Raw genomic sequence first — 16,704 nt, 5'->3', positions numbered from 1 at the left:
CTCCCAGTGCAACGGGGTATATTAGCAGTATACATGTGTGAGACTTATCACTGCAAGGTCAGAGAAGGTTTTTTTTCTAAAACCAGACAGAAAAGTAACATTTATTAAAAAAGGAAATAAATGTATTCATTTTGAAAACAAAAAAAAGCCTTCAGATCTTGGAGGGCTATACCTAAAGTTTAAATAGCGTAACATTTTCCTTTACACTGTGAGTCCTAGTTTTACTACCTCAGAACATGTGTTTGCAGCTGTCATAATTGAGAATAATCTAATTCCAGAGCAAAACTGGTACATAAATTGAGCAAACATTTACTCCTCTGGAGCATGATAAATAAGACATAGATGCAGCTTCTAGAGGCTCCATTAACCTTTCAATTGTTACTCGTCTTTCTCAGTATACAGCTGCCAAATATTTCACTGACAAACTGTTGGGAGTATTGGACACTATACTATGTTACCCTTTGAGATCATCTGTACAACACGTATTTAGAAACTCGAGCTCTTTTTCTCACTTCCTGCACTGATAACACCACTGGCACACGAAGAATAAATCTTAATCTTTCTGCATTTTATTCTATTTGTCTAATTACATAAATTAGAACAGTAGAAGTTACCAGTAATATTATGGTAAAGGAATATAGCACCAACAGAAACATGAAGTTGAAGTGTCATCTGTTTGGACGCTCAACTCTCCAACAGGCTTAAATGTTAATTTACTTTGTTAAATACTATTGACGTAATAAAACTCACTACGCACTTGGTTTGAGCATAAAGCAAGGCTTTAATCAACTTGTTCCAGAACATGGAGGTCTCGTTGTACTTCACTAGTTCCTTGTCTTACAAAATGTCCCTGGAAAGCTGGGCCCACGCCCGAGTATTTATACTCCTTGGACGGCGCCACCACCTGGCCGTCCAGCATTATTTCATGAGTAGTTTCTTGATGAATGATTTGATTTATAACTTCCAGTTTCAAAAACATGATTTATTTTAATCCAATGATCCAGAAAAACAATTGTTTTTCATGTCACAATATAAAAATTGCAAGATCTAGATCCTGCCTCAAAATAAAATGGAGATTTTGCAAATTAACAGATAGCAGACTATACTAAAATAAGTAAAATAAAGAGGAAAAACTGCAAATGTTGATATTCTGCAATAAAAACAGAAAATGCTGGATATACACAGCAGGTCAGTCAGCATCTGTAAAGAGAAAGGATAGATTATGACGTTTCTGGTGTGCACCCTTCATAAGACTAAAGGCTAACAATGAAAATGTTTTCCCTGTTTAATAATTTTATAATAAAAGCAAATAAACTGGTATGTTTCCAGCTTATGAATGTTCTTACCTGAGTGGAAGGTCCTGGGGATGCAAAAGGGGAAGGGCATGGTCCATCTTGCAATGAGAAATGTGCAATAAATACAATGAGCTTAGCAAAAGCACTCCTCACTTCTGTGCTAGGGCACTCCAGAAGGTACTCGGAGAAGCGATTTGGATAGGCAAAAAGAACATTATGTGCAAACCAACAGCGTACATTCTTGCTGTGACGGAGCAGGATACACAATGCATCATACCTGTGGGTGCAAAGAAGAGGCCTTTTCTCAAGAATGGTGTACAATATAGAGTATAGCTTAAAATGCATAGCAGAATGGTAAAATTGTTCTCCCAATGGGCAACATTGCTCAGCCATACAGACCGCACAGGTGTCTGATTCAATTAATTAATTCAGCTGGGATATTACAATTGCTCTCAGTGCTCAAATCTAGGTGGAGGTGCTGGGGTATGGGAGGGGGGAAAAAAAGTTCCCGTTCGATTGCTGAGAGAAACTTAGAAAAAACGTCTGTGGATGTCAGCTGAGAACAGGATTAGCTAAGATTACCCTCCATGGTATAACAGCTAGCCAATCTGTCTAGGCTCACACATGAAGAATAACCACTTGGAGCAAAATATGGGAAAGGTGACAATACAATTCAGTACTTTCAGGAGAGAGGAGAAAAAAGAAAATTAATTAAAAAAGTTAATAACTTTTTCATTTTCCCTTCTCGCCTATGGAACTAACAATTACTGGAATACAGCTCCACAGGCACCAACAGCCTGTGCACACATTTTCTTTATGTCAAACAATTAGCACAAGCAGGCTAGTAAATCCCCACACACATTTTCCAGCATAGGCCAGTAAAAATGGTGTGTGTGTGTGTGTGGGGGGGGGGGGGGGGGGGGGTGAAGAGAAGAGAATAAATCTCTCCTGCTAATATTCCAATGTATTAAGTAACAACCTCAATCATGTCCCCTTCCAAAACACCAAGCTTTTCTCTTTAATTAGATTCACCATACAGGCCATTAAAAGTGTAACGGTTATCTTGAGGCTTTGTCACAATTTAGTCCACATCACAAGCGAGTTGCAAGTACTTGAAGAGTTAATGTTTTAAAGTTAACCCCTCTCAATGTTAGTTAAAATGAATAATCAAACTAGTTATTTCAATTAGAATAACTCTCGCAGAGCAACAAGGATGCCTGAATTAGTATACAATCTAATTATCTAAATTTTACCATTACATATTTATTTTGGCATTAAAAATATGCATAATGTATATACAGTACTAGATTTTATGGCAACCGTTGCAAAATCCTTAATTGTCCTAAAATTCCCAATTCTCCAGAAGAACTATGTAATGGAGCAATCCACTTTTAAGCTTTAAAAAAAATCACCCAAATTGTTGGTCTTACATTGGTTATGCATGCTGATACAGGGACAACACCGGTAATCCGGCACCTTCAGTGGTCCGGCACGAGGAAGGTCCTGCTGTCACATTCCCTCCCTGGGATGGGTCTGGTTCGGGTCCTGGGACCGGATCAGCACCTGGACCACGCATCACCGACGGCTCGGCGGAGCCCGAGCAGCCCGTGGACGGCGGCGGCACAGGGAGGGCAGCAGCAGGAAGAGGAGGAGCAGGTGGTGGCAGTGTTTGTGGTGACTTTCGACACCTTCAGTGGTTCGGAATTTTCAGTGGTCCGGCACCGGCCTGCTCAAGGGTGCCGGATTACCGGGGTTGTACCTGTATACAGTTTCTGATGTACTAAGTTAGCTTTTTTTCTAGTTTGATAGTTAACATCCAAATTTCAACACTTACCAAAATAATCAATGATGTTAAATCTTCAGTTCTTAGTTTGAGTTACACAGTTTAAAAGAAAATACGCAACAGACTTGGGAAAAAACCCAAAAATTACGATTACAAACAAGACACTCACCATTCACTTGCTGGACCACGGACTATTTTCTTTGTGTGAAACCCAGTATTAAACAGGAATCTTGCAGCAAGTTGAATACTTATCATAGCCAGTTCTTCAGCTTCTGGTAACAGATGATCTTGCCCTGCATAAGTCAAAAATACTAACTGAGACACAAATTTCTACCCAAGCAAGGCAATCCTAATGGGCCTTCTCATTTGAGGCTGATTTCACACGAAAATTTTAATGATTAGCTTACTCCTAAGATTTCTAAATCTCTAGGTTGACTTTGTGGAGTTCCAACATGCTACACTATTGAACCAGCTCTTGATATCTACAATTTGTGCAGTTTGAGAACAAGAGTTTAGTACCCCACTTCTAGAGGTGAAGGTAATTTTAGAAAAAAGAAACATCTACAAAATCAACTTGAAATGAGGTCTGCAATAGGAGTGAGCAAGTTTTTTTTTTTTAATGTAGTGGGCCTCAGGGGTCACAAATTTAAATGAATGCTTGCATTAATTTATCTATCTCAAACTGCAAATACCTATCTTGATGTCATAGGAACATAGGAATTGCTAGACAAAAAAAAACCCACTGTCCATTGAGTTCACCTTCTACCATCCTGGTATTCGCATGATACAATGGTCATGGAGTTGTTGACTAATCATAGCAATCAATCTCTATCAATTAGTCTACAACAGATCCAGACACGAGGTGAAGAAAACTCCAGTGGTGTAAAATTGTTCCTCCCAAGCATGCCACACTTATCACATCATGTGGGAGACATTCAAGGAGGAGATCCGGAGGGTTCAGACCAAATATGTGCCCTTAAAAGAAAAAAGGTGGGACTAACAAATCTAGAGCCCCCTGGATGTCTAGGAACATACAGGGTAGGATAAAGAAAAAAAGGGAGGCGTATGACAGATACCGAGGGCTAAATACTCTAGAATCTTTAGAGGAGTACAGAAAGTGCAGGGGTGCAATTAACAAGGATATTAGGAAAGCAAAGAGCATGAAAAATTCTTGGCAAGTAAAATCAAGAAAAACCCAAAGATGTTTTATAAATATGTTAAGAGTAAGAGGATAACTAAAGAAAAGGTAGGGCCTAATAGAGATCATGAGGGTAATGTGTGTGTGGAAGCGGGAGAAGTCGGTAGGGTTCTTAATGAATACTTTGCGTCTGTTTTCACAAAGAAGAGGGGCGAAGCAGACATTGCTATCAGGGAGGAGGAGTGTGAAATATTAAATGAAATAAACATAGTGAGAGAGGAAGCATAAGGAAGAGGGGGGTTTAGCAGCTTTAAAAGTGGATAAATTCCCAGGCCCGGATGAAATGTATCCCAAGCTCTTAAGCGAAGCAAAAGAAGAAATAGCAGATGCCCTGACCATCATTTTCCAATCCTCTCTGGCTTCAGGTGTGGTGCTGAAGGACTGCTAACGTGGTACCCTTGTTTAAAAAAGGGAGAAAAGGATAGACCGAGTAATTACAGGCCAGTCAGCCTAACCTCGGTGGTGGGAAAATTATTGGAAAGAATTCTGAAGGACAGGATAAATCTTCATTTAGAAAGACACGGATTAATCAAGGATAGTCAGCACGGATTTGTCTGACAAACTTGATTGAATTTTTTGAGGTAACAAGGAGGGTAGAGCGTTTGAGGTAGTGTATATGGACTTTAGCATGGCTTTTGATAAGGTTCCACATGGCAGACTGGTCACGAAGTTAAAAGCCCATGGGATCCAGGGCAAAGTGTCAAGTTGGATTCAAAACTGGCTCGGAGGCAGGAAGCAGAGGGTAATGGTTGATGGGTGTTTTTGTGACTGGAGGGCTTTTTCCAGTGGGGTTCGGCAGGGCTCAGTACTAGGTCCCTTGCTTTTTGTGGTATACATCAATGATCTAGACTTGAATATAGGGGGTATGATTAAGAAGTTTGCAGATGATACTAAAATTGGCTGTGTGGGTGACACTGAAGAAGGAAGCTGTAGACTGCAGGAAGATATCAATAAATTGGTCAGTTTGATTTCAATCTGGAGAAGTGTGAGGTAATGCATTTGGGGAGGGCCAACAAGGGAGTACACATTAAATGGTAGGACACTGAGTAGTGTAGAGGAACAAAGGGACCTTGGAGTGCATGTACACAGATCCCTGAAGGTAGCAGGCCAGGTAGATGAGGTGGTTAAGAAGGCATACAGAATGTTTTCCTTTATTAGTATATAAAGAATATAAGAGCAGGGGGTTTATGCTTCAACTGCATAAAACACTAGTTAGGCCTCAGCTAGAGTACTGCGTGCAGTTCTGGTCACCACATTACAGGAAAGATGTGATTGCACTAGAGAAGGTACAGAGGAGATTTACAAGGATGTTGCCAGGAGTAGAGAATCTTAGCCATGAGGAAAGACTGGATAGGCTGGGTTTGTTTTCCTTGGAACAGAGGAGGCTGAGGTGTATTGAGGTGTATAAAATTATGAGGGGCCTAGATAAAGTGGATAGAAAGGACCTATTTTCCTTAGCAGAGTGGTCAAAAACCAGGGGGCACAGATTTAAAGTAATTGCTGGAAGGTTTAGAGGGGATTTGAGGGGAAATTTCTTCACCCAGCGGGTTGTGGGGGTCTGGAACTCACTGCCTGAAAGGGCGGTAGAGGCAGAAATCCTAACCACATTTAAGAAGTACTTGGATGTGCACTTGGGATGCTGTAACCTGCAGGGCTACAGATCAAGAGCTGGGAAGTGGGGTTAGGCTGGATAGCTCTTTGTTGGCCGGCGTGGACACGATGGGCCGAAATGGCCTCCTTCTGTGCTGTAACTTTCTATGATTCTATGTCTCAAACAGCACATATACAGTATCCCAAAATGTTATTTTTTCAAAGAAATTTGCATTTGAATGACTCAATACCAACTGCTTCTACCATCTACATAGGGAGCCTGTTCCACAGATTGACCACTCACTCAGTTAAATATTGTTTCCACAGATTAGTTTTGAATTTACCCCTTTTAAGTGCAGGTTCTACTGCTCCAGACAAGGCAAAATAGCTCATGGTCTAAATGGTCTGGGGCCCTTTAGAGTCTTAAAAAAAACATCCATCGTATCACCTCTCAACATTCTCTTTTCCAACGAGAACGTGCTAATTCACATAATCGTGCTTCATAATCATCAACAACAACTTTTATTTATAAAGCGCCTTTAACTTAGTAAAACATCCCAAGGCGCTTCACAGGAGTGTTATAAGACAAAAATTTGACACCGAGTCGCACAAGGAGAAATTAGGGCAGATGACCAAAAGCTTGGTTAAAGAGGTAGGTTTGAAGGAGAGTCATAAAGGAGGGAACTGAGGTGGAGAGGCAGAGAGATTTAGGGAGGGAATTCCAGAGCTTAAGGCCCAGGCAGCTGAAGGCACAGCCACCAATTGTTGAGCGATTATAATCATGGATGCTCAAGAGGGCAGAATTAGAAGCACGCAGATATCTCAGGCGGGGGGCGGGTTGGAGGAGATTACAGAGATAGGGAGGGGAGAGGCCATGGAGAGATTTAAAAACAAGGACGAGAATTTTAAAATCAAGGCGTTGCTTAACCGGGTGCCAATGTAGGTCAGCGAGCACAGGGGTGATGGGTGAACGGGACGGTGTGAGTTAAGACACGGGCAGCCAAGTTTTGGATGACCTCAAGTTTACGTAGGATAGAATGTGGGAGGCCAGCCAGAAGTGCATTAGAATAGTCAAGTCTAGAGGTAATGAAGGCATGGATGCCTTCCATCCCCTCAATCATTCTGGTTACTCTTCATCTGATTCAGGACTTAGTCATTTACAGGCAAAAGTGTCAAGAACAGCCCTTTCCAAACAAACAGAAAACTGCAAGAAAAAGTCACGTGCTTAACAACTCTGAACATAGATTTCACAAAATAAGTACACTATTCATGGTCTAGTTTATTCAGAATAACTTGTTCACCAGTTAGTTTATTGGCCAAGTTTTGCTAAACAGCAGCCAGAAAATATTTTGATCTGTGAATGCTGTATTCCTCCACATGTTGGGCCCTGCCCTTTCCAATCCAACTTGTCCTCTACACATAATTTACTTTTTCAGAAAAACATAAGAATCGTGAGCAGAAGCCCAGGTGACCAAATAAATGAATGTTAGATTACCTACTGGAGGTATGGTGTGGGTGTCAGGAATAAGTGTCAGAAAAGTTATCTCCAGGATGACTGGCCAAGGATTCATAGCAATGCTGCTTTCTGATCCTCTGATGTGGGCTCCTTCTATCACTGTAAAGCAGAATTCACCAAGCATTGAATTCTTCACCCATTAGTAGGGAATGTGAGCTGGGATTAGACTGTTGAGATAGGTCAATTTTACTCTACTGACATTTTGCTCTTTCAGTATATGAGCAACTAGAGGTTGAAATGTGTTGGTTGCATGTTCTCAGCTGAGGAGCAAATATGGGTTTCTGTTGAATACGTCCAAGTCAGAATCTCCTCTCTCCCCGCCAAACCCGCCCACCACCCCCCCGGCCAACAAATCAAGTTCAACTTGCAGCTAGAAATGAAGCCAGAATACAAACAGCAGTGCACAGGAACAATGCCCCTTTCAGTTTGTACTATACAACAGGAATGCCAGCCACATATCTGTGTAAAGGATGAGAAAAGGCACTATATAAATGCAAGTTCATTCGTTCTTTGAAGTAGCTTCAAGAAGGACCCGTAGTACATTGAACCACCCAAGTTGAATGGCATTTACTTCTTCCTGGTGGCTCTTGGCCAGCTAAGGAATAGAAGTAAACAGTCCACCTCATTTTACTAAACAATATTAAGTGATACATTCTGCTAAAATTGTTACCAAAAAAGTGTTAAGCAATATCCCTGGTTTTATAGAATCATAGAATGATACAGCATGGAAGGATGTCATTTGGCCCATTGTGTATGTGCTGACTTTTTGATGAGATATCCAATTAGTCCCATTCTAACCATTGTGGTTAGAATGTGGAACTCAACCACAAGAAGTAGTTGAGGCGAGTAGCATAGATGCATTTAAGGGGAAGCTAGAAAAGCAAACAAGGAAGAAAGGAATAGAAGAATATGTTGCTGGGGTTAAAGAAGGGTGGGAGAAGGCTCCTGTGGTATCCAGAATTAAACACAATACTCCAGCTGGGACCTAACCAGTGCTTTATTAAGATTTAGCATAACTTCTTTGCTTTTGTATCGATGCTTCTAATAATAAAGCCAAGGGATCCCATATGCTTTTTTAACAGCTTTCACAAATTAATCTACCACCTTCAAAGATTTGTACACATACACCCCAGGCCCCTCTGTTCCTGCACCCTCTTTAAAATTGTACCCTTTAGTTTATATCGCCTCTCCTCATTCTTCCTACCAAAATGCATCACTTCACGGTGTTAAATTACATCTGCCATGTTTCTGCCCATTTCACCAGTCTGAAAATGTCCTCCTGAAGTCTGTTACTATCCTCCTCATTACTTACTACATTGCCAAGTTTTATGTCATCTGCAAACTGAAATTATGCCCTATATGCTCAAGTCCAGGTCATTAATATATATCAAAAAGAGCAGTGGTCCCAATACCGACCCCTAGGGAACACCACAATACTTCCTGCCAGTCTGAAAAACACTACTCTCTGCATTCTGTTTCCAAACCAATTTCATATCCACTGCACTACCTTCATCAACCCTCTCCGTTATTTCAAAGAACTCTAATCAAATTTGTCAAACACGATTTGTCTTTAAGAAATCCGTGCTGACTTTTCATTTATTAGCCCCTAATTTTCTTTCCAACTGCCAATTAATTTTGTCCTGGATTACTGTCTCTAAAGGTTTTCCCACCACTGACATTGGGCTGACTGGCCTGCAATTGCTGGGTTTATCTCTCTCACTTTTTTGAACAGGGGTGTAATATTTGCAATCCTCTGGCACCACCCCCATAACAAAGGAGGATTGGAAGATTGTGGCCAGAGCCTCTGCAATTTCCACCGTTACTTCCCTCAGTAACCTAGGATACATCCCATCTGGACTGGGTGACTTTTCTACTTTGAGGACTACCAAACTTTTAAGTACCTCCACTTCATCTATTTTTATCCTGTCCAGTATCACTACAACCTCCTCCTTTACTACTACATTACATTTGTCTTCCTTCACTACAGAAGAGGATGCTGGCAAAGTACTCATTTAGTACCTCAGCCTTCACAAGATCATCTTTTCTTCCCAAGTGGGCCCCACCCTTCCTTTGACTACCCTTTTACTATCTGTGCGTTTATTCAGGACTTTTGGGTTCCCTTTTGTTAGCCGCTAATCTATTCTCATATACTCTCTCTTTGCCCCTCTTACTCCCTTTTTTAGATCTCCTCTGTATTTTCTGTATTCAGCTTCGTTCTCTGATGAATTATGAAACCCACATTTATCATAAGCCTCCTTTTCCGGTTTCGTTTTAATCTCTATTTCTTTAGTCAACCAGGGAGCTCTAGCTTTGGATACCCTACCTTTCCCCCTCGTGGGAATGTGTCTCCTCTGTATCTGAACAATCTCCTCTTTGAAGGCCTCCCATTGTTCAGTTACTTATTTGCCTACCAATTTGTGATTTCCAATCACCTAGGCCAGATACCTTTTTAAAAACTCACTAAAATTAGCCCTCCTCCAGTTTAGTATTTTGATGCGCGATTGTTCCTTGTCCTTTTCCATAACTATTCTAAACCTGATAATATGATCACAGTTCCCTAAATGCTCCCCCACTGAAATATGCTCCACTTAATTTCACAGAACTAGATCCAACACTGCTTACTTCCTTGTTAGGCTGGAAAAACACTGATCAAGAATGTTCTCTTGTACACATTTCAAGAATTCCTCCATTTCTTTGATCTTTAGTACTGTTACTAACCCATTCTATATTAGGATAGCTGAAGTCCCCCATTATCACTACGCTATAGTTGTATTTTCTGTAATTTGCCTGCAAATTTGCTCCTCTATCACCTTCCCACTATTTGGTGGCCTATACACCCAGTAGTGTAATAGCTCCTCCATTGTAACCAAATAAATTCAGTCGTTGACCCCTCAACTATATCACTCTCCAGTGCTATAATAGTTTCTTTGATAAATATTACCTCCTTTTTTTCCATTCCCCATCTCTCTTGAATACCTAGAGGCTCTGAAAAGAACAAAAATATTTTTCTGCAGGCAAAGTGGTAGATGATATTTCGGCATCATGATTTCCTGACAAGTGAAGGTCAGCTACAACTGTACGTATAAACTTCATATGCAGTCTTAGCACTAATCAAACGCCTCAAAATCTTCATGTGGATGTGCTAGAATACTTAATTCATCAACAGCAAGGCAAGAGAGAAAGCAAACTTTAATAAAACAATATCTTAGACCAACAAAAACCATGGATCTAACATAAGCTTGCTGATGTGCCTTCAATAACCACAAAACTAGAAGTTATAGACTTTAACAAGTTGGCTTTTAATCACTAAGATCAGAGTTAACATCTCAACACACCGACTGGCTCACAGGAATGAGTCATACAGATCCTGGGATCTTTAAGTAAGAGAACTCAGGGGTGGAGCCAAGAGCCAAGACCTGGAACCTTCCAGGTTAGTCAGGAAAGAGGAAGTGAAACTATACACCGTGTGGGGAAGGGTAATATACATGAGTGCAAAACGAATACAGGCAAGACAAACAGATTTCATTACACTTGCGCAAGATGTCTCTTTTGGATAATACAAATAGTTTGATTATATGAGCATCTTTCATTGAGCTGAACACCAATTGGTGTTTACTAACTGACTTGCCACAGATGAAAAGCTGCTACAAAATCAACAAGTTTTATGCTGTGGGCTTGCATCTTCAAAGAGCTACGCTGAGGTGACCAAACTCAAACAAATCCGTTTCTTCCTTGAACAGAGGCGCAACCTGTCCCCATCCACCACCGCCCTCCTCCGCCTGGCTGAACATTTCTCACATCGAACAACTTACCTTTTGACTCCACTCACTTTCTCCAAATTAAAGGTGTTGCTATGGGTCCCAGCTATGCTTGCCTTTTCGTGGGGTATGTGGAACATTCTTTGTTCCAGTCTTACTCAGGTCCCCTCCCTCACCTCTCACATTTTTTAAAGCAGTTCTGACGAAGGATCATTGACCTGAAACGATAACTCTTTCTCTCTCCACAGATGCTGCCTGACCTGCTGAGTATTTCCACCACTTGGTGTTTCTGTTCTGTGCAATGAACCAAAAATCCAGATAACGAAGATCACAAATGTTCTACACTGGACACAAAGCTTGTATTTATCTAGTACCTTTAACATAAAAATCATACCAAGGACCATTAGAGAGGTGAAAACAATACAAAAGGAAACAAATAAATAAACTGAGTCATGGTGGGAGAGGTAAGTGTAACCGAAAGCTTGGCCAGAGAGGGGTTTAACAAAGGTTTTAAAGCAGACAAGTGGAAGCATTTCAGAAGGGAGTCAAGGCAATTGCCAATGTAGGGTGAAGGGAGGGGAAATACACAGAAGCCACAGCTGGAGCATGGAGGAGTCTGGGAAGAGACAGAAGTCTGGAAAAGGTTGCGGATGTAAGTGTGTGGAGGGGTAGTGTAGAATGAAGATGTAGGAGAATTATAAATTCAATATGCTGGGGAGCAGGGATCTATGCCATCAATGACATGGACAGGGAACGGTAGCATCATGGTAAATGTCACTGGGCTAGTAATCCAGAGGCCTGGACTAATGATCCAGAGACGGGGGTTCAAATCCCACCACAGAAGCAGGGGAATTTAAATTCAGTTAATGAAATAAATCTGGAATAAAAAGTTAGTATCAGTAATGGTAACCATGAAACTATTGAATTGGTTCACTAATGTCCTTTCGGGAAGGAAATCTGCCGTCCTTACCTGGTCTGGCCTATATGTGAATCCAGACCTACAGCAATGTGGTTGACTCTTGTGGAGACAAAGTCCCTTTGTCACACTGAGGACACCCTCCATCATGTTGTGTGGCACTATCACCGTGTTAAATGGGATAGATTCAGAACAGATCTAGCAGCTCAAAACTGGGCATCCATGAGGCGCTGTGAGCCATCAGCAGCAGAATTGTATTCCACCACAATTCTGTAACTTCATGGCCCGACATATCCCTCACTCTACCATTACCATCAAGCCAGGGGACCAACCATGGTTCAATAAGGAGTGTAGAAGAGCATGCCAGGAGCAGCACCAGGCGTACCTAAAAATGAGGTGCCAACCTGGGGAAGCTGCAACACAGGACTACATGCATGCTAAAAAGCGGAAGCTGCATGCTATAGACAGGGCTAAGCGATCCCACAATCAACGGATCAGATCAAAGCTCTGCAGTCCTGCCACATCCAGTCGTGTATGGTGGTCGACCATTAAACAACTAACGGGAGGAGGCAGCTCCATGAATATCCCCATCCTCAATGATGGTGGAGCCCAGCCCGTGAGTGCAAAAGACAAGGCTGAAGCGTTTGCAACCATCTTCAGCCAGAAGTGCCGAGTGGATGATCTATATCGGCCTACTCCCAAGGTCCCCACCATCAAAGAAGCCAGTCTTAAGCCAATTCGATTAACTCCAAGTGATATCAAGAAACGGCTGAGCGAGCGCACTGGATACAGCAAAGGCTATGGGCCCTGACAACATCCCGGCTATCGTGCTGAAGACTTGTGCTCCAGAACTAACCGTGCCTCTAGCCAAGCTGTTCCAGTACAGCTACAACATTGGCATCTATCCGACAATGTGGAAAACTGCCCAGGTATGCGCTGTCCACAAAAAGCAGGACAAATCCAATTCGGCCAATTACCCCATCAGTCTACTCTCAATCATCAACAAAGTGATGGAAGGTGTCATCGACAGTGCTATCAAGCGGCACTTACTCACCAATAACCTTCTCACTGATGCCCAGTTTGGGTTCTGCCAAGACCACTCAGCTCCCGACCTTATTACAGCATTGGTCCAAACATGGACAAAGGAGTTGAATTCCAGAGGTGAGGTGAGAGTGACTGCCCTTGACATCAAGGTAGCATTTGACCGAGTGTGGCATCAAGGAGCCCTAGTAAAACTGAAGTCAATGGGAATGGGGGAAAACTCGCCACTGGCTGGAGTCATACCTAGCACAAAGGAAGATGGTTGTAGTGGTTGAAGGTCAATCATGACAGTCCCAGGACGTCGCTGCAGGAGTTCCTCAGAGCAGTGTCCTAGGCCCAACCATCTTCAGCTGCTTCATCAATGAACTTCCCTCCAACATAAGGTCAGAAATGGGGATGTTCACTGCTGACTGCACAGTGTTCAATGCCATTCACAACTCCTCAGAAAATGAAGCAGTCCATGCCCACATACAAGACCTGGATGACGTTTAGGCTTGGGCTGAAAAGTGGTAGCTTAACATTCGCACCACAGAAGTGCCGGGCAATGACTATCTCCAAAAAGCGAGAGTCTAACCACCGCCCCTTGACATTCAACGGCATTACCACCGCCAAATCACTCACCAACAACATCCTGGGGGTCACCATTGACCAGAAACATAACAAGAACAGGTCAGAAGCTAGGTATTCTGCGGCGAGTGTCTCACCTCCTGACTTCCCAAAGCCTTTCCACCATCTACAAGGCACAAGTAAGGAGTGTGACGGAATACTCTCCACTTGCCTGGATGAGTGTAGCTCCAACAACGCTCAAGAATCTCGATACCATCCAGGACAAAGCAGCCCACTTGATTGGCACCCCATCCACCACCAGCGCTGCAGTGTGTACCATCTACAAGGTGCACTGCAGCAACTCACCAAGGCTTCTTCAGCAGCACCTCCCAAACCCACGACCTCTTCCACCTAGGAGGACAAGGGCAGCAGGCGCATGGGAACACCACCACCTCCAAGTCACACACCATCCTGGCTTAGGAGTATATCGCCGATAGGTCAAAATCCTGGAACTCCCTACTTAACAGCACTGTGGGAGTACCTTCACCACACGGTCTGTAGCGGTTCAAGGCAGTGGCTCACCACCACCTTCTCAAGGGCAATTAAGGATGGGCAATAAATGCTGGCCTTGCCAGCGATGCCCACATCCCATAAACTAATAATAAAAAAATGACAAGATAGGACATGGGCGGATGAATTTTGGATAACTTTTAATTTATGCAGGGTGGAGAAAAGGTGAGCAGGAAGGACACTGAAGTTGCTGTGTCTAGAGACGTCAAAAGTGGGGATAAGGATTTCACCTGCAGTGGGAATGAATCAGAGGAGACGCCGTCAATGTTGCAGAGATGGAAGTAAGCAGTCTTGGCGACAGATAGTATGCTAGGTTTCAATTTCAGCTCTGCGTTGAACACGGTGAGCTTTGCGTGTCCTGATGCACGCCGAGCTAACGGTTGGAAAAAGGGTCCAACAGCTGCGAGAGTGAGCTTGGCGTTGCTGTAGTCATCAGCATTTTCGCAAAGTGGTTTTAAGCACCAAGTGTATCAAAAGATTGAAATGTAGCATGTATTAAACCATTAAAGTACTGAACATTATGGAGTTGGGAGGTGTGCACTTATTATTCAATAAAAACACCATAAAATACCACACTGAAGTACATTACTGCACGGTAAGCACTTGGACCCCTGTTCCTTATCTGCACAAAAACTGTAAGCTTCTTAAACGTGCAAAGAGAGCAGCAGAGATAGAGGATGTTCTTAATTTGCAGAATATTTGGAGCAGTTATGCAACTGGGGAGAAAAAGGGTCGGCAACAGAGAGGGTAGATTGATATACCAGGAAGAATGTTATATTGTCCATCCTCCCGTAGCCCATTCTCCCTGTAGGCTGTAGGAGAAACATTCCCCCTGTAAATTGTATGGGAATTGTACACAAAATAGAGTCAGTATTTAAACTGAACGCTGGAAAATCAATGGATGCTAAAATTAATTAAAACCAAGACATTTGTTACCAATGATCAAAGAGCAGAGATGGTTCGTAGTGGGATATAAAAATGCCATGCCTTATCTGGACGAGGGTAAAACCCTTCATTAGAGAACAGATTGAGAAGCTGGGGCATAAGAGTGTAATCTGGCATGCCAAAGTGCCTTATTAACTTGGAGGCCTTCAAACGTTCTTGCATAGCTGTTTGAAGTGACTGACACCAAAAGAGATAAACCATTCGGACACGCACCTCTAAGATTGGTCAACTGAATGGAAAGGTGCTTTTCTTTGAGATTTAAGGTATAAGAGGATGTTTAGCACCCCTCCCAGCAGATTCCGTGTCTTTCAACCCCTCGAGTTTTTTTTGCTGTAGTGATCTTTACCAAGGATATGTAGAAGAATGTCTCTGGAAGAGCCAAAGTGTACCCAGGACAAAAAGGAAGAGGTGATGGCAGTTAGATTGTAGGACTATACCAGCCACTTACAGGCAGAGATAGTGCGTTACTTAAATGTACGAGTTTGCCTGAAATCAAGGAAGGTGAGATTTAAGGCATCACGTCTACAGTTACAAATACTTGAGGTGGATTCAGTTGGAGCAGATGAGGGGAATGGCCAACACCTCTGCAGGAGGTTGTTCATCACTAGACATCCCTGTAGTCGACATCATGCAAAGGAAGGTGAACAGTCACCTTAACCACCCAGCCCATAAGGACAAGGTTGTATAAGTTCTGAAACATTGCAAACCACAAACACAAATATCTGTCCAATAGACAGGCTATCAAATACTGTTAACCTGTCAGTTATCTAGGGAGTCGAACCTTAAATTAATCTCACCAAATTATATCAATCTCAGACACTAATTTCGATGGAAATTTGACAATCAACGATGCATCTAATGCTAAATTAATGTGCTATCACTGAACTGCCTTTGTAACTTCTGTCCTTCATTGTTCGCGAATCTTGTCTACAACTTGTATCTGTAGTTGGTTACTTACTGAATATTTAAGTACTAGTGATGGGCAAAAAATGCCCATATCCCAAGAATTAAAAAAAAATCATGATTCTGAAGTTAATAGACAAGTGTTAGGAGAAGAGAGACAAGTCATGCACTTTGAGGATTTGGCAAGAAAGTGTTAATTAATTCACACAGTAGCTTGTGGGTATCCTATTTGGAGGTTGGCAAGGTAAACTGGAATTTAATCCAAATCGGATGATCTAATAAAGTTCGGCAAGCTAAAAACTGGGGAATCATTCACTCCTAAACATAAACTTGTGGTTTTCCGTCCAGCCTATCATTATACCAACTTCAGTATTCTTACAAGTAGGGCGCTCATCCAGCTAGGATCATGCCCATTACCACCTTCAACTGTGGGGAAGGTCATCACAAGACATAGTTCTATTGTGGCCACATGAGATCCAAAGCAGAGGGCTGGTTGGTCTTTACTAGTTGGAAAGGGGGGGTTGCATGAAACCACTGAGAATGCTCAGCTGCAGAGTTCTCAGTGAGACACAGAGGATCATAAAGACAGCTGCTGGAAACAGACTTATTATTTTTAAATAGTTTTTCACAATCTCTAAATAAC

At 42.3% G+C, this 16,704-nt stretch overlaps 1 protein-coding gene across 1 annotated transcript in view; it reads right to left on the bottom strand.

The window, feature by feature from the left end:
* The window catches only part of usp9 (ubiquitin specific peptidase 9), a 244,275-nt gene that overhangs the window by 31,391 nt on the left and 196,180 nt on the right, over positions 1 to 16,704 (bottom strand). The window contains exons 36-37 of the mRNA XM_086007397.1: positions 3,248 to 3,371; positions 1,347 to 1,572 (exon numbers count right to left, since the gene is read on the bottom strand). Of these exons, the coding sequence (XP_085863523.1) occupies positions 1,347 to 1,572; positions 3,248 to 3,371 (350 nt within the window). The remainder of the gene's footprint in view (positions 1 to 1,346; positions 1,573 to 3,247; positions 3,372 to 16,704) is intronic.

This window comes from Somniosus microcephalus, chromosome 14 (genome assembly GCF_052327205.1).
Source record: "Somniosus microcephalus isolate GS21.2 chromosome 14, FLI_Smic_1.0, whole genome shotgun sequence".
Lineage (NCBI taxonomy): Eukaryota > Metazoa > Chordata > Chondrichthyes > Squaliformes > Somniosidae > Somniosus > Somniosus microcephalus.
Note: the sequence above shows the minus strand (reverse complement) of the source record. Positions and strands in the feature narration are given on the sequence as shown.